This window comes from Malaya genurostris, chromosome 2 (assembly GCF_030247185.1).
Source record: "Malaya genurostris strain Urasoe2022 chromosome 2, Malgen_1.1, whole genome shotgun sequence".
NCBI classification, from domain to species: domain Eukaryota; kingdom Metazoa; phylum Arthropoda; class Insecta; order Diptera; family Culicidae; genus Malaya; species Malaya genurostris.
This window is the reverse complement of record NC_080571.1, coordinates 336,979,537-336,998,427: the sequence shown is the minus strand read 5'-3', so window position 1 is coordinate 336,998,427 and position 18,891 is coordinate 336,979,537. Positions and strand designations below refer to the sequence as shown.

General features: G+C 35.6%; 1 protein-coding gene across 5 annotated transcripts in view; it reads left to right on the top strand.

The window, feature by feature from the left end:
- Positions 1–18,891, top strand: part of LOC131431705 (protein sickie-like) — a 477,836-nt gene that overhangs the window by 169,473 nt on the left and 289,472 nt on the right. For all 5 annotated transcript variants that reach the window (XM_058597568.1, XM_058597567.1, XM_058597565.1 and 2 more), the window contains 2 exons: positions 5,958–6,084; positions 6,215–6,326. In XM_058597568.1, coding sequence (XP_058453551.1) covers positions 5,958–6,084; positions 6,215–6,326 — 239 coding nt within the window. The remainder of the gene's footprint in view (positions 1–5,957; positions 6,085–6,214; positions 6,327–18,891) is intronic.

Genomic DNA, 18,891 nt, shown 5'->3' with positions numbered 1-18,891 from the left:
TAGGTTTTTGGTTGAGGAATACTGGGATGGAATATACTATCGGTTTGTTTTATTTCGTTTTTATTATGTGTAAAAACATTTCGTTATAAGTGAAAAATATTTTACTATTTCTCATTAGTTTTGAAAGAAATTATAGATACTTTTTGTCCACGCTTGACGAGTGTATATCAATAACTTGTAGTTGTAGATTTCTTAAAATCCAAGATAGCGGAACACACGAGAGTATTAAACCACCCCGTAATTTTATGATCTCGTGTGTTTCGCCTTATATTTGCACCGTTACAATTCAAACATTAAAAGTTTGCGAAATTCACACAATCAATCAACTAGTACGTAAAAGTTTCGATATTTTGAAGTGTGGAAAAAGTACGTCAAGTTTATTCGTATTCGCGTCATCCAGTTATGTATTTGGCATTACCCACCCTTTTTTTATTTATTTGAAACTTTTATTTGTTGTTAACTATCATTTATGTAATTGACCTACGGTTCCAGAATAGCGGGTTAAAATGTGCATAAAAAAGTATTCTTGATTTTCTCAAAAACCGCAGGACCGAGCAACGCATATTATGTCGTGTTCACTTGAGAAAACTGAAACTGACCCAGGATAGTTTCATCAAACAAACACTTTTCACGAAACTGTGTTGATTTCGCACTTAGCAACGGAGGTTTGAGCAAAGCTGAAATGAAAAGCAGGTTCGAAACTGACTCGATTTTCAGTTCAACAACGTTAAAACTAGGTTCGAAACTAGATTTGACAGCAGTTAGGGTGAAACTGGGTTAGGTTTGGTATCAAGCGAAAATGACATTAGATTCATACAAGAGGTGTCGTAATCCCATGCTATATAATTAAGTCCGTATTCGACTTCCAAGGTGAAATCTGCTAAACAATGAAAAAAGTGCACCGCTGCAATACTTAATAAAATTCAAATGAAAGGTCTTATGATCTCATAGCCTACTATTAAATTTCATTCTGATCCAACTTCCGGATCTGGATTAACAGAGTGAAGTTTTCAAAAGACCTCTGAATTGATTTTTGCAAACTTTGATTAAAATTCAAGGTTGCATGGCCGCATAGTATGCTATGAAATTTTGTCAGGATTCAACTTCCGACTTCGGAGTAATATATGTAAAAACAACTCGATTTTTTCGAAAACCGCTAAAGAAATTTTCGTCTTTTTAGATTCACGGTCGCATAACAAGCAATGCCTTGCTATTACATTCCTTTTGTGAAATTTGTCCTTCTGTTTCAAAAGACTTCGCAGCCGAATCACCACGTACAGAACCATTGCATGACTTGTGCTATACGATTCTACTTACACTAAGAATCCTTCCAGGCCGGAACTCGAGCATACGAAAACTGGCATGTTAGACTAGCGCCCTATGCATTGAAAAAAAAGTGTACACACACAGACATTCTCCGATCTCGTCGAATGGTATATAACACTATGGGTCTCCTAGGCTTCAAAAGTCGGTTTTTCCAGCAATTCTAATACCTTTCTATAGAGAAAGGCAAAACTAGTAATGGTGCGTTAAATACAACAAGAGACATTCAGGATTAAGTTCTGTCCATCCTTTCACAGAGTGAGTTCTGAAAAGGCACCCTATAGTGAAATAACACGTATCCATGTAAAAAAAAATGAATAAATAGATAAATCCTTTAAGCGGTCTATAAGAAAATAAAATTCGTTTAGTTCCTGCTTTTGCATACTTTACCCCGTTACTCCGGAACCGGAAGTTAGAAGTGAATAAATTCATTTGAATCTAAATACTCCATTTCAGAGAAAATCAAGTGAAAATTGGAAACACAAACATTTGCTGATCTCGATGAACTGAATCGATCAATATACGACACTCGGCCCTCCGGGTTTTGATTACAAAGTCAATTTTCCCAGTTATCGCATAACCTCTCTTTACGAGAAAGCAATTCAATTGAAAATTGGTGTTTCTAATTGTGTTTTGTTAGCTTTTATTTTGTATAAAATACCCAACTGGAATCAATTTAAATAAACTCGTCTTAATTCACCTTTGTTTGTAAGACAAAAACAGTTACATTAAAAACGTACTTTCCATACTACATGAGAAATCCCGGAACCAGAAGTGTCAGGAATATGATTTTCAAACTTGATTCAAACTTCAATCTAGAACAGGGCTTGCAAATTGAAGCAACGAATATGAACAAAAGGGTTTCACCATCTGTGCTATTCACGCATATTCGTATGTCAGGTAGAATTCACAGCGCAACCCAAACAAGGAAAGCTGCTTCGTTCGTTCATTAGTTCATGAATATGTCCGCTTGCTGAGACCTATGCTTCATGAGGTTAGCATTTGATGAATGGTTCTCATATTGTAGATGCCTATGAGGAAACTAGATTCATAACTTTTAGTTCCGATGAATATTAATTTAAAGAACATTGCTTTTATTGTTTCTAGGATATATACACAGTTTAAACTGCCAAGAAACAAATGGATCGTTTTGAAAATGGGCTCAAATGCAAAATTTCTGTTATAAAATGTTTAAAGTATGTTTGAAATGTGATCAAATTTGGTCTTGGAATGCGAACATTATGTTAAAAATGATTTCTGTAAACCTACACTTTAAAAATAAACCGTAAACATTGCCTATATGACTTTGCTTCGTGTCTTGTAGCACGCCGTGAGGCAAGGTCTTCTTTCTCGTACAATACTAACGAGAGCGAACCCTTCTTTTCATTACATTTTCATGGATTGCTTAGTTCATGTTTAACTGAGACTGAGAGCACAGACAATTTACTTGGCAAGGGGAATTGGTCTTCTCAGTAGCATATACTCTCACGCATCCAGTTTATCTCTAATATAGGTCTCTCATTCAGTTATGTCAAGCAAAGTGTTCACAGGAGATGTTTTTTGTTGCTTCGTTCGGTTGAGGATTCACAATACAAGCCCTGATCTAGAACCGAACGAGACTCCGGATTTTCGTTTTGTTGGTTGCGTCAATTATATCATTATATCTCCGGAACTTGATCCGCAAACCGAGAGTAACTTTCGTTGATTCAAATAATTGCTTGAAAATTTATAGATTAAAAATGTTGAAAACTGCTGACTTCGAGCAACTTTCGTTCTATTCTTTAATAAACTTCCTCTAGAAGTCTCTGTCAAGGTTTTTTTATTTCCAAACTTGAATAAATTGATTGTATTTATTTGGGTATGAACTACCATAACCTTTTCAATTTGTAAGCGGTTAAGTTAATAAAGATTTAAATGTTGCAACACTGCTTCTATATGAGAAAGGAAAAATTAAAATTGCTTAGCGATTTGTTATTTCCCATAAAAAATCATTTAGGATCATTTATTCTTGGTATCGGTGACATTAATTAACGGCGCCCTTTTTCATCTGAGCTCCTAATTCCATCTCATCCCTTCACCTCATTACTTTGAACATAAATAAAATTTTACGACCTACCTGAACCAAACTGTGAAATGTTTTAAAATAATTATAAAAGCTATTGTTACACTTTCCCATTGGAATAAATGGTTTTAAATTCTTCGGTGATCGTTTTTTTTTTCATTTAAAATAAACTCACGTTTCAATTTAGGACACATTTTCGTCTCAAGTTTTACAGTTCGTCATGTTTCTGAATATCTACTAATCGATTCGTCTGGAAACAGGATAACTATTTCGCACAATTACACTACCATTGAATGCTGGATGATTTCATAATTAGTAATGTTCACTTGTCATTTGTTTAATTAACGACTTAAAACTTCAAAAATTACCCGACAAGCAATAAAAGTCTTCAAGAATATGAAAAGAAAGTTTTTCACTTAGTTCACTTGATTGCGCTTTGTTTTCATCTCATTTGGTTTCGCAAAGTTGCCAACTTTTCTCATAATGTTACAAAACAAAAATTGTTTTTCTTCTTCAAATTATCAACAAAAAGTATGTTTTTGAGTTCCGTGACATTAGTTTAATTATATTATTGATATTAATATTTAAATAAAACTGTGTCGGCTTCGAATATTACCAGAAAGAGCGTGTTAAATACTAATGAAATAACCATTGTGGCAAATCTAGTAGCACTGGTTTCATTCCGCTATACGTCAACATAACGCTGTTAAGTGTGTGTGTTTCATCGACTGTGCACAGAGATGCCAGATATTTTCACAGAAAATATGTATTGCTTTGCATAAAAAGTCTATATCTGCTCTATCTGTTTTCACTAATAAAATTATGTTAAAAGAGAATTCTTCATATCTGCGAAGATTTAAAAAAAGATAAAAGTCTATTTTTTACTTCTCACTTTTCATGAACCTGTACAAATCTGTATTAAATTTAGCAAATCTGTATAAAATCTGTACTTTGATTTAAATCAGTATTCGAACGCAAAAATCTATACAATACAGATAAATCTGTATAAATGGCATCTCTGGTTCTGCATTTTGTTATTAGAAGGGCTAATGCCTAAATAGTAACAATTCCTTTTTTGTTTTTATTTAAAGTTCACCAAATAAACCTTACAGTGAAACTTTAAATTTAAAACCAAAACTACCGAAAAATTTTTAAACGTTGAAATGATTTCATACTGGTTCTAAAAATATCGTGTGTTGTCTCATAGTTGATATTAGGCCGTTTTTAAGAAGAATTCTGACATTTTGAACCTTAATGTGTATTAGTGGAATATTTCGTTTTGATTGCTGTCGCCATTGCTAATTTATAGGATGAATAAAGGACCAACGATAGGATGGATAAAAATCCGTTGAGATGAAATTAGGAGCAGAGTAGTGAACACATCATAAGTGTTTTTAGCTGTTTTATGAATATTAGTTGAATTTTCAAGAAATGTGAATCAATTCTCAACGTGGAGCAAGGCGAATGAAGCAGAAATATGGAATAGTTACAGTGATTTTAGTGACTGAATAAGGTTTTTGGTCCTTACCAATTGAAAAAGTTGGCCACTAAATAAATATATTTTGTATCATTTAATATGCCAGAAATGAATCCCATACAGCATTTGGATAGTTTTTTTTCACTGAAATATGCAAATCCGAAATAAAAAAATCGCCATCAAAATTTAATTTAAAAAATTAAATTAAAAAATTTATTTAATTGTGAAGTACAAAAACTAAGTACAAACTTTCTCTAATATTACTCATATTGGTAAAAACACCCGACTTTCCGATTTTTGTTTTGTCCGTTACGCCACTTTTACCATTATACCTACGGAATCAGGAGTCTCAGAGAGAGAGTAGCTTTCGTTGAGTCAAATGAGTCCTTGAAAATTTGTAGATTAAAAATGTTCATAACTGCTAATTTTCCACTTTCTAGCAAAATCTTTCTCATTATTTGCTTGTCCTTTCGATTTTCTAAGGTTTCACTTCACAACGGCTCAATATCTTTGTATTGGACAAAGTCCAGGGGTAGTCGGAGGATTGCAGTCCTTTGGTACAATGTTGATGTTGTTTCCTGAATCGCTTCACAATAATGAAACGACACCAAACTAGGCCAAACAAAACACAATACTCATGTATCGTAAAGTTTGAACACTTTTGTATGAATGAAAGTAGGAAGTTTGTTGAAATGAGCTCGTTGTATAAACGTACTTGTTGTTATGAAAATTTTGCTCTTCAAACTACAACTACAAATAGCTTGCCAAACCATACGCTTTTTCTGAGAACTTCGATAACTTTTTGGCTTTGAAACGATCTTCAACCTTACCACGTTGTAATGTGGTACAAATCTCATGACCTGGAAGCTGCTTGAAGTCAGTTATGACAATAGTTTCATCCTTATTTTCAAATTAAAAAAAATGACTTAATATTTTAACTAATTAGTACGGTGTTCCGTGCGTTCAAAAATTTTTCCAATATTGTAGACTTAGGACAACAAGTTCCTAAAAATGGAGTAGAATTTAATTATCTCATTACCATAAATAGAAGCATATCTCCACACTAACAAAGTTCCTTTCCTATCTACTTTCCAGTTCGACAACGTCAATTCCTGTCTCAACGTTCTGAGACAGCATCAGGTTGGCGGACTCGATTCCATCACCCCGAACGACATCTCCAGTGGACGGCTGAAAGCAGTACTGCTGCTCTTTTTCGCCCTAAGTAAGTTTCTTCGCCGTTTCCACACGGTGGCACTGCGCCTACTTCGATGATGGTCGCACAGACATCCAATCATACTTGTACTCACCACGTTGTGTTTGTGTCTTGGCTATTCTCGATTTCGTTCCCACAGGTCGATATAAGCAACCGACGCGACAGAAGGTAGCAGCGCCAGTCGGCTACATACATCACCAGCAGACGACGAAAGTGGAAATTCATGCACCACCAGCCGAGATGACCAATCGGTGAGTATTTGGTTGTGCCCACTTAGAAAAAAAACGTTCAACGGTGGTCCTTCATTGGTCCAATACGTTGGATCATTGGTCCAATACGTTGGATCATTGGTCCAATGAAAGTCCAATCAATCGTTCAACGGGAGGCAAACACGGGACCTTCGTTTGCCGATTTTGAAACAGACCGTTGAACCGAATGCCATTTTTTCGTTCAACAAACCCGGCAGACAGAGGTCCATTGTTGAGCCATTTTTAACATGAGGAGTTGGAGCCCCGTTGGACTAGTTTTACTGCAGAATTTCTGAAGTTTTTTTCCACTTATTTGTTTAAACTAACAATACATACCTGCACAATACTTCTACTTCACGTAGAATAACAACAAATTTTCTTTCTATGGAAAGGTAACACTTAATTTTCACACTATTTTTGCAAGAGAAAAAACAACAACAAACCGTTCCAGCAAATTGAACGAATATTTCGTGCAATATATCGTTCAACAAGCGCTCAAAAATCAACAAAATTGAACGGTCTGCTGAGAGGGTGGTTTTACTGTTCTGAAAAGGTGTCCAGGATAGTTGAGAACTCGACGGTTTTCATCGACTTTGGAAAAACACCGAAATCAAGTGCCGTTTTTTCTGGTTTTGAACTTTCGAGCAGAAATTACAATAAAACACCGTCAAAAAATTGTACTTCTACCACCAGTATTGATCAATGAAAAATGGCAAAGGATTGCTCTGTTTTTAGCGAGTTCTCAAATGGATATAAAACAAAGCAATCCGTGCCAACGGTGTTTTCCATTCGAAAGTTGTTGCTCAATTTTTAAGCTAGAATGGCGTTCGAGAGTTTCAATGCATACAGTTCTTATGGGTTAGTTTTATTTGACATGTTTTTTTTCCCAAAACTTTAATTTCGACATTAAATTTGAAACAATAAAAAAAATAAAAGAATCATGATAAAATACATGTTTCGTATAGTTAGAATGCAATTTGAATTGATAGTTACTGTTACTTGTTGTTAATCGAACAATTCTATAAAACCCCTGTCAAACTTCCTTTCATCAATTAGTTGGGCAAACAAGTAATCTGTTGATCGATTGATTCATCACGACCCTCCGACCAAGTGGCAGAAGTGTTCTTCGACAACAATGAATTCCAATTTAGTCGAACAATAGACCAATAATGGCCAAAAACTACCGTCCGCTGTCGTTTGCCGTTTTCCCCCTCCACGGCAGGGTGAAAGCAACGATAATTTGATCCCCAGACGCATCGATAATGTTTTCCTTCCCCCCCATTCAAGATCCAGTTCCTTTTTCCGGATTCACGAGGGGAGCAAACTCTCCCCATAACAAGACAAACAACCGAAAAGCTGATCAAAACATGGCAAGAAAACGAACCCATCAAAATCAGCAGGGAGTGAATGCATAAGCAATTGGGAAGTTGCTATTCTTACGCGACGACCGGCACCGCGTCTGACAATTCTGCCAGTAAACGATTACCACCCACCTGCGCTGGTATGGATGGTGGTGGTGGACTGCATTTACGGAAAATCCAAACACCGTGTCCGTCCGTAAAATCCTGTCAACCAGAAACAGCTGCGTTTCATCACCTACTTTGATGCTGTGGTTGCTTCGTTTTGTTTGGAGACCGACGAGTAAACCAGGGAGCATCAAAAGTAATCGAAGTTGCCTGTGTGTGTGCGCACAAAACCAACGGAGCCCCAAGGGGCCGAAAACAGTTCTGAACAGCTCGGGGGAAGAAGCTAATCATCGAAAGTGAGCGCTGGATTTGTTGTTTTGTCCAAAACCGGTGGGGAGAGTAGATCATCAAAGATTTTTGAATGTTGGGGAGCGGATCGTTTCGGGAATTTTCATTCGATAAGTTGATAAAATGGGTTTGCGTTTTGCCATTCCTCCAGGGAAGGGTGACAAATAAGCAATTACGAAATTCGATTTGTTGTCACGGTAGAATGATCTAATAAACCGATCCTATTTGTTTACCATGAGAGTTTAATGTGGATTAAATCTTCCTGATAGATTCTACAATAATTTTACACATCTTGTTTTATAAAATATTATCATTAGTCAGTTGTTGAGTAAAGCTAAAAAAAATCAATACTTGAACAAATTTCATCCTCCTTGAATGTTGAAGTTATCCGATATTAAAACCCGATTCAATACCCTAAGATTACTGAAATCGGCTAATCCACCTCAGAAGAAATTGAGCGAATAAATAAAACAACAAAAAGACACTGACATTTTGCAAATGTCAATAAATTGTTTCAGCAGTACATAAATTCATTCAATAAAAAACACTATTCGCTTTATTGTAAATGAAAGGTAACGAGGTCGGACAGCAAACGAACAAACATGATGTGGCAAAGTTTGTCGCATTAGAGAAATTTTTATTTGCACTCCGTTAACGGAAAATATCACTAACATTTACCCGACAGATATACCAAAGCAAATGATTTGAGGTTTACTAGCTAATAAATTCAACAAGTTTTCTTGGAAATTATAATGAGGAAAAATTTAAAAAAGAAATCCAAAGAGAATTAGGAAAAAATCAATCTTTCTTGAATGCGGGGAAATGAATTTATCCATTATTTTAAATATACGAAATTTCAGATCTATGATTATAGGTCAACAAAATAGGCTTAAACACCATTATTCAATAAATTCAATCAAATCAATATTAGGGGCGGGTAGGGTCTAACACTTTCGAAAAATCATTTGTATGATCTTATATTAAAACGTTTCAATAATATTCTGTGGAATATTAAAGCCTAACGGAACAAAACTCTGGAAGTTGCAAGGATCACATTTGATCGCCTCCAAGAGCAAAAGCACTGTACCTGGGTCAGGTGCAGGCAGCACACCAAGTTCAGTGGTGTCCACAACGACGGCAGAGCAACTGAGATAGCAGAAAATGACTGAAGACTGTTCTTTACGATAAAGGAACAGAGACAACAGCAACAAGGTAGATTTAATTTAATTGAATTTTTTTTATTTCTCTTCTAACTGATATTTTACTAAACATAAATTTTTATTTTCATTTCGTTTTCATTTTGATATTATTAATTTAACAAAAAAAACAGTTACTGTAATGCTTGATCTCATGGTAGATCATCCGAATCCGATTCCGGATACTAGTAAAATCTTAAATTCTCCAAGGGCTAAACATTATCCAGAGGGTACAACTGGGCCATGGATAGCCATGGATTTTTGAAAAACTAGAAAAGGAATTAAATTTGATGCGAATTACAAAGGAATTGACATCACATTTTTCAAAAGTTGTAGAAATCTCTAAAGTTAATAGAGATAAAATTCGAGTTGTTTTTGACGATTTGAAACAGGCAAACAATATTGTAACCTGTAAATTATTTGCTGTTGAATATAGAGTCTTATCGTCCCTCAGATTCGTTTCGAGTAACATTAGCCGGATCTGCGTTGCCTAGCCATGCTATATCGATAAAATTCGTCTTCCTGTTCGGCTTTTCGTACCGCATGTTATGAATTGCACGAACTGTAAAAAATTCGAGCATACAGTAATAAATCTAAATGTATAAAATGTCAAGGGCCTCATAAAGATAATCTTTGCGATAAAGATATTGAAAAATGTGTTAATGGTGGGGAGAGTCCTTATGATGATCTTTCAGTATGCGCTGCATTTAAGTTGCGTAAGAACAAAATGAAGCTTTCTTTAAAAGCACGGTCTAAGCGCACATATGCAGAAATACTTAAAACGGTCATACATGTCTCCCCTTTGGAATCCGAAAACGGTTTTTCACGGAATCTGACTCTGACGGAAATAGTGAAGATACCTCGTTTGTCACTCCTCAAGGGTCTGTTAAGAGGAGATTAACAAACCACAAAATACCAAAAAAGACACCTACAATTACACCTTCAAAAAAAGATCCCCGTGTTAAATCTAAAAAGCCAAATTAAAAACCAAAAACTGAGCCTCCTGGTTTGTCAAATCCACAAACCAATTCAGGAACTAGCACAAGAAAAGACAATAATCCAGTGGGCTCCGTTTCACAGCCACCATCAGGATTACTGAAGTTTTCGGAAATTGTAGAATGGATTTTCGCAGCATTCAATATTTCTGAACCTCTAAAGACTATCATAACGGCATTCCTTCCAATAGCTAGAACTTTTTTGAAACAGTTATCAGCTCAATGTCAAGCTCTCTCAGATTTTGTATCATTTGATGGATAATTTATCATCCGCCGCAAATGATTCAATCACTGTCCTGCAGTGGAATTGTCGAAGCATCATGCCAAAACTTGATTCATTTAAAGTTTTGTTGCATAGTCAAAAATGTGATGTATTTGCTTTATGCGAAACATGGCTTACTTCAAACATAGCTTTAAATTTTAATGACTTTAACATTATACGTCTCGATAGAGACTCCCCGTATGGCGGAGTGCTTTTAGGAATTAAGAAATGTTATTCCTTTTATAGATTAAACATTCCTTTGACTTCTAGTATAGAAGTTTTTGCTTGTCAAATAAACATTAAAGGAAAGGACATTTGCATTGCTTCGGTATATATTCCTCCAAGAGCTCAAGTTGGACAACGACAGCTTAATGAAATTGTCGAAGCCCTTCCTGCTCCACGTTTGATTTTAGGAGATTTCAATTCGCACGGAATGATGTGGGCTTCCGTTTACAATGATAGCAGATCGTCTCTAATATATAATATTTGCGACAATTTTAGCATGACGGTACTAAATATGGGTTGCATGACACGGATTCCAAGACCTCCTGCACGTCCAACTGCATTAGATTTATCTCTTTGCTCGACTTCAATTCGACTAGATTGCATCTGGAAAGTATTTCCTGATTTACACGGTAGCGATCATTTACCAATCATCATCTCAATTAGCAGTAACAAAGGCATTGCTAATTCAGTTAATATTCTATAAGATTTGACAAAAAATATTGACTGGATTAAATACCAAAGTAATATTTCAAGTGTCTTAACTTCAATGGAAGAGCTCCCTCCACTTGAAGAATATGACTTCCTCGTTTGTTCGATTCTGGAGGCCGCAGAACAAGCCCAAACCAAACGATTTCTTAATCCATCGTCTAACAGAAGGCCTTCAAACCATTGGTGGGACAAAGAGTGCTCGGATGCTAAACACGCGAAACAAAATGCTTTCAAGACGTTTTTTAAAACGAGGAGGAGGAACTCCTCAGAATTTTAAAAAATTCTTGACTTTAGAAACCAAGTACAAGAGCATACTTCGGGCCAAGAAATGTAGCTTTTGGAGACATTTTGTCGAAAGTTTGTCAAGAGAAACCTCAATGAGCCTCAATCGTAACGTAGGAAATGAGAGTGAGGAATACTCGAATCGATGGATATTTGATTTTGCGAGGAAAGTTTGTCCAGATTCTGTTCCTACACATAGCATTATTAGGGAGTCTTCTCCAAATGATGATTCCATTGATAGCCCCTTTTCAATGATGGAATTCTCCATAGCACTAATGTCTTGCAACAATAACGCTCCTGGGTTGGACAGAATTAAATTCAACTTGCTGAAGAATCTGCCCGACCTCGCAAAAAGACGTTTGTTGGAATTGTTCAACAAGTTTCTTGAGCAAAATATTGTTCCGCCTGACTGGAGACAAGTGAAAGTTATCGCCATTCAAAAGCCGGGGAAACCAGCTTCCAATCACAACTCATATAGACCCATTGCAATGTTGTCCTGCATCAGAAAATTGTTCGAAAAAATTATTCTTCGACGTCTCGACACTTGGGTCGAGACGAACGGTTTGTTGTCAGATACTCAGTTTGGTTTCCGTAGAAATAAAGGGACGAATGATTGCCTTGCATTACTTTCGTCTGACATCCAAATTGCCTTCGCTCAAAAGCAACAAATGGCATCTGTATTTCTAGACATTAAAGGAGCATTTGATTCAGTTTCCATTGATGTTCTTTCAGACAAGCTCCACCAACATTGACTTCCAGCGATTATAAATAATTATTTGCACCACCTTTTGTCAGAGAAGTGCATGTATTTTTCACATGGCGACTTATCAACAATCAGAATTAGCTACATGGTTCTCCCGCAAGGCTCATGCCTCAGTCCGCTCCTGTATAATTTCTATGTAAACGACATTGACAGCTGTCTCGTAACCCCATGTACACTAAAACAATTGGCAGATGATGGCGTGGTGGAAAACAGAGCTGGTCGTCTTTTCAAGAAAGCATGATCCCGCGCAGCTTCAGCTTCATATGATGGGAAGAATGGTCCAACAGGTTTTGACTTTCAAATACCTTGGGGTGTGGTTTGATTCCAAATGCACGTGGGGAGGATACATCAGGTATCTGATAACAAAAAGCCAACAAAAAGTAAATTTTCTTCGAACAATAACAGGATCTTGGTGGGGTGCTCATCCGGAAAATCTAATAAAATTGTATCAGACAACGATACTTCCAGTGATGGAATATGGATGAGTTTGCTTTCGTTCCGCTGCAAACTCTCATATTATCATACTTGAGCGTATTCAGTATCGTTGTTTGCGAGTTGCTTTAGGCTGCATGCATTCGACTCATACAATGAGTCTTGAAGTTCTGGCGGGAGTTCTTCCATTGAAGGATCGTTTTTGGGAGCTTTCGTCGCGACTGCTAATAAGAAGTGAGGTACTGAATCCTCTGGTTATTAATAACTTCGAAAGGCTAGTTGAGCTTCAATCTCAAACAAGATTCATGACAGTATATTTTAACCATATGTCACAGGAAATCAACCCTTCAAGATATATTCCTATCCGTGTCAGCCTCCTAAATGTCCCTGACTCAACTTTAGTTTTCGACACATCCATGCAGCGCGAAGTGCGTGGCATCCCGGAACACCTACGCTCGTTGGAAATCTCAAAAATATTTTCAAGTAAGCTCAGGCATATTGACTCTGAGAAAATATTTTACACGGACGGATCACGAATTGATGAGGTTTCGGCTTCATTTAGGCTTCAAGAACCTGCATCTGGTTATATAGCAGAGTTAGCAGCAGTTCATTATAGTTTGAGTGTAATCGTCAAATTATCTCCAAACCATTATTTCCTCTTCACAGATAGTCTGAGTGCAAATGAAGCCATTCGCTCAAACGCTGCTGGCAAAATGAACCGTTTTTCTTGGGCAAAATAAAACAGTGCCTGAACGACATATTGAATAATAATTATCAAATCACAATAGTTTGGGTCCCGGCTCATTGTTCCATTCCAGGCAATGAAAGAGCCGATATTTTAGCCAAACGTGGTGCTATTGATGGTGAAATCTATGAGAGACCGATTGCTTTCAACGAATTCTATAGCTCGTCTCGCCAAAGAACACTTGCCAGCTGGCAAGCTTCTTGGGATAGAGATGATCTGGGTCGGTGGATGCACTCAATTATTCCGAAAATATCGACAAAGGCCAGAGGACTAGATGTGAGTAGGGACTTCATTCGTTTTATGTCCAGACTCATGTCCAATCACTACACGTTAGATGCACATCTCCTTCGAATTGGACTTTCCAAAACTATTCATTGTGCTTGTGGCGAAGGTTATCGCGATATTGATCATGTCGTTTGGACATGCGTGGAGTATCGTGATGTCATCTCAAATTTCTAATAAATTCCTTACGTACCCAAGGTAGACTATCCAATTTCCCAGTTCGCGACATTCTTGCTTGTCGTGACCTTACTTACATGAAACTTCTTTATTATTTCACTAGCTGACCCATCGAACTTCGTCTCGCCCGATTTTTTTTTTGAATTTATGTTTTCGGACAGTAGATTTCCTATTGCTGAAATTATTGCGATATAAAGATTTACGTATCTTCCACAAGTAAACCCGCAGAATAGGAACCTATAATTTAACACGCGAAAGGTAATGGATATGGAATCTTGTCGTAAAACTATTTATTTTTCCGGAAAACTACTTTTGTTACAGAAAATATTTAGTTTAGTTTATTTTGTGTAGTGCAATCCAATACTAATGCATTGAAGCAGTTTTGCTAACTGTTTCGTTAGGGGATTTAAATCTACATTCATAAAATGTAAGTAATTTTCCATCGAACGTTGGTGAAACATTGATCAAAACTGATATTTCATCCAGAAAGATAGGATTAACATTCATTTGAGAATAAATTATTTTTAAATAAGATTGTTTGAAACTCAATCGTTCAAGCTGCTTTGATAAACTGGTTGCTCTGCATATATGAATACATAGATCTTAATGTATCTTTCTATTATTTTACTGATCACTTGGCTGCGATGAATTCATCAAAAAAATGGTGATATGTTCAAAGCTTTTGTTACGCAAAAATTAAGCGAATGCACCGATCGCCATGTCATCTTTTAAGTCAGTACATCGAACAGCGATTGTAGATCTCTCTCAACCTATAGTTTATAAAAAGTGAACTATAGGAATAAAAAGTGGAGCAAAAATAACTAAGATGACTACTCTAAATTGATTCCACAAATTTACAAAAGATGCCCTCGCGACTTGTAGTTCATCACTTCTCGCTAGTTTGGTGATATTATTTAGTCGTGTTTGATGAATGTTCGTAGCGTGACAATCACAGGAACAAATTTCGATTAACAATTTAGCGATAAAACTTTATTTTTACTTTCAATTTTTTTAATAGTTTTATCGATAGTCGTCTCATTAGTCGACACCACATCATTTTGTTTAGTACCCCACCTACAATTAACGAATTGTTTTATAGTGGAGTGAACATGAGTGATTGTACCAATATTCAGCTTATCGTTCGAGTCAATGTGTAAAAGGCAAACCTCTTTGTCTCATTATTTAAACAGCAGAGTCCTATCATTGATTCGTACAAAAATCGTTATATAATGTGATTTGTTCAACTCACGCCTAAGATGTCCAACAATAATCATCTAACTGATTACATTGCACACAATGTATCTTCTGGTAAACATTATCAGAACTTTTGATCCTGTTGACGGTATAGCTAGAACACTCAAACGCGTTCCATCATTAAATCATTTGGCAACAATAATGTTGATACCCAATTAAGCACGTGGCTCGAAATGACGAACCACATGAATTCACACAAAACAACTCGTTGCGTGCCAACAGATTCTTTCAACAATCTAGTATTCCTTTTTTCGACGGCCAAACACTTATGCAACTCGTTATGCGCCAAACACCTATCGATGATCTAGCAATCATTGGCGACTTTTCCAGTGGAAAATTCCATTGTCCATACAAAATAACTTTATTGGTTTTTCCCACTTTTCCGGTAAGTTTTCCTAATTTTTTTGATGTACGAACCCGGTGGGGGTAAAAACTGATCAAACAAAAAAAATTAGAGGGTTGTATTCAAGACACGACCGAGCACAATAACATTAAAAATGGAACGTAGGGTCTTCATAATAAATACGAAAATAAAGATGATAATGATGATGATAAACTAAACTAAAAACTTATTCAATTGACTAATTACAAACTTGCTCTAGTTTAAGCGCTTAGATTGTTAGCGAATGATAAAACTGAAAATTAAATTCTTTCTTGATAATTGATAATTGAATTGATTCAATTTTGATCCCTTTCCACAAATTTTTGCATTGTTAAGTTTTTGAATAACGTCCTTTAGCTAGAAGTCAATTATGATGAATTCAAAGTTACTTGAAAGCTCAATTTTAGATACAAACAACCTAAAGATTTAAACCTGAATAAATGAAACTATTTTATTTTATGATAATAATTTTCGAGACACGTACAAACTTATTAATTTTATAAACAGTTAATCGATCCAAGAGAAGATTTTATTTATTTTAACGAAAAATGTTGTACCAGTAAACTTAGTAATAATGTAGTTTTATTAATTCACTTCGGAAAGTGTCGGTAAATAATATGGTAACAATACGAGGAAGAAAAATTGTGAAAAAGTCCGCATAAAATATTTAGTTACTTACATTGATTTTCGTTTTGGCGTATTAGGAATATACGGAATGGATACGCAACAAAATTCCGCAATTTTGTTCATATTGTATTGTAACTTGATGTTATTAACACATGAATGAACATTGTCATAGTTACAACGCGTGTAGCCATCCGACGCTTATTGTTTTGAATCAAATAATAATTAAATTGAAACTGGCGGTTAACCAAATTCTTTATCCGCAAAAAATCTCTCGCCGATCATTCTAAATTGGCCTGATAGTTTCCAGAGAACCAAAATAAAATAATCAATTCAAACCAATTTTTCAATGGTATGCAATTGAAATATTCAAATGACGTTATCTCATAAGTTAAGGTTAAATGTTTTCGAATCGATTAGTTGTTGAATTAAATAAATCCATCAACAAATAACTGAGGTATGAGCGTTCAAAATTATGACAGAAAAATGTTACGCGATTAGTTTTGCATGTTTTAAATTGACACCCAGCTTCGGGAAGCGAAGTGTAAGGCATTTTTAATGGCAAAATCGACCAAAAATTTGCTAAATACATGGGATATTTCAAAATAATCGGTAACCACGCTGATTCGGTTCTTCAATAGCTATATATATGATATATAAGATATTCAAGCGAACACGAAGCGGTGTTGTGCAGACAGCAGGAAGTCTCACCAACACATAATGCAAAAGTGACAATCCAGCAAGGTAACGCATATACAATCCAGTCATCAGCTCACTGGACAAGCTACTTGTTTCATTCACAGTCAAACATCAACTAGGCAAAGAAATATTTTGCAGCCTATATTTATAGATTTCTCTTCATACTACGCATAACGATACGGTGTTTTTTGTGCATGGCGCAAAGCCTCCTATGCCGAACAAGAAGTTGACGTCATTTTGTACAACAGGGATTGGTGGATGAAAACATAGGTCGATTCCAACCATTTTTTCAATAGTATGCTATTGAAATACTGAAACGACGTCGTCATACATGTTTAAGTTAAAAGTTTCCGAATCGATTGGTTGTTAAATTATAACAATCCATCAACAAATGACCGAGTTATTAACGTTCAAAATTATGACACAAAAAGGTTACGCGACTATCTTTGAAACTTTTAATTGACACCCGGCCCCATATAGTGAAGAGTAAGGCATTTTTAATGCCAAAAAATCATCTCAATCCGTCCATCCGTTCTTACGTGATGCGATTACAAAGAATGATCTCTGCTTTTATATATATATATATATATATATATATATATATATATATATATATATATATATATATATATATATATATATATATATATATATATATATATATATATATATATATATATATATATATATATATATATATATATATATATATATATATATATATATATATATATATAGATATATATATATATATATTAAGTCCATTGGAGTTCCAATTTAAATTTCATTTTATGATAGACTGTTTTCTCTTCCATGAGTTCAACCAAGAGCCAACTATATGATATTTAATAAAAGTGATGAACTGATACAAACAAACCTGAAATAGTTATAAGATCATGTACAAAATAAATGTATTTTATTGAATGTAATTTAAAATAGCAACTCGCTTGATAAAAACAGTGTCTAGATTAACTATTGAATACCAACATACTAATATGATATTCGAAATGTATTAGGTTTAAAGTACTATGTATTGTGGATGCCACGACGAAGAAAAACTTATGTATATTGCCTATAAAATAAACTTATTTATGAGAAAAAAAGTAGTCTTCATATCGATCCACCAAAAATCTTTTATCTAATTCTGCATAATTACTTGGGGCACAAAATTTAAATCAAATCACTTGCTAAACAAGACCTCCAAAGATGACTCAAAACTTGCGAACATTTTATAAGCATATCCAGCAAATGTGAAAAGTCAACGGATTCCACCATTTTTCACTGAAATTTTGCCTTCTTCCAGCAGTTGTTTCAGTTATGAGTTTTTGAAATTCTACTGACTTGAATCGAATAACCAGTCGCATGTTTCAAAAGTATTTTTTTGACCTTATCGATCTTTACTTGTACGCATTAGTGTAAATAATGTGATAAAAATAACCCTTGGCTCTCCTCGCATTCCATACCGGCAGGAATGCGAAACAAAAAAAGGGAGGCAAAGAATTTGCCTGGGATAGCAAAACAAACAAAATAAAAACAACTGCCGTCGTGTGGCGAAACACACACACATAAAATTAATTTTCAACCTTTCTCGCACTATCCATAATTCTTATCTAAAGTCCAGCACTTCCCGGCCGATTTTAAGTATCGCCAAACACGACCGGTGGCCGGAAATGGTCATAATTCACACCACACCACACCATTAGAGCGGTTCCAACTGGGAATTGTGCACCAGACCAGGCCGGGCTTTCACTCTCACTTCCATTCATAAAAGAACACTTTCAGAAATACATTTACCATCGTTATTTACACTTCGGAGGCTCAAATTCCCTGTACTTACTGCTCTGCACGGCTACACCCCTCATTTGTAATAACTGCGAGGAAACCCGCTCCGGTTGTCTTACTTTCCTGCACTTTCCCTGCAAATCCAAATAAAAACGGACTCCAGTGTGAGACACTGGTTGGTGGCTGTTTGGTTGCCAACAGCAGGCACCACTAAAACTTGCGCAA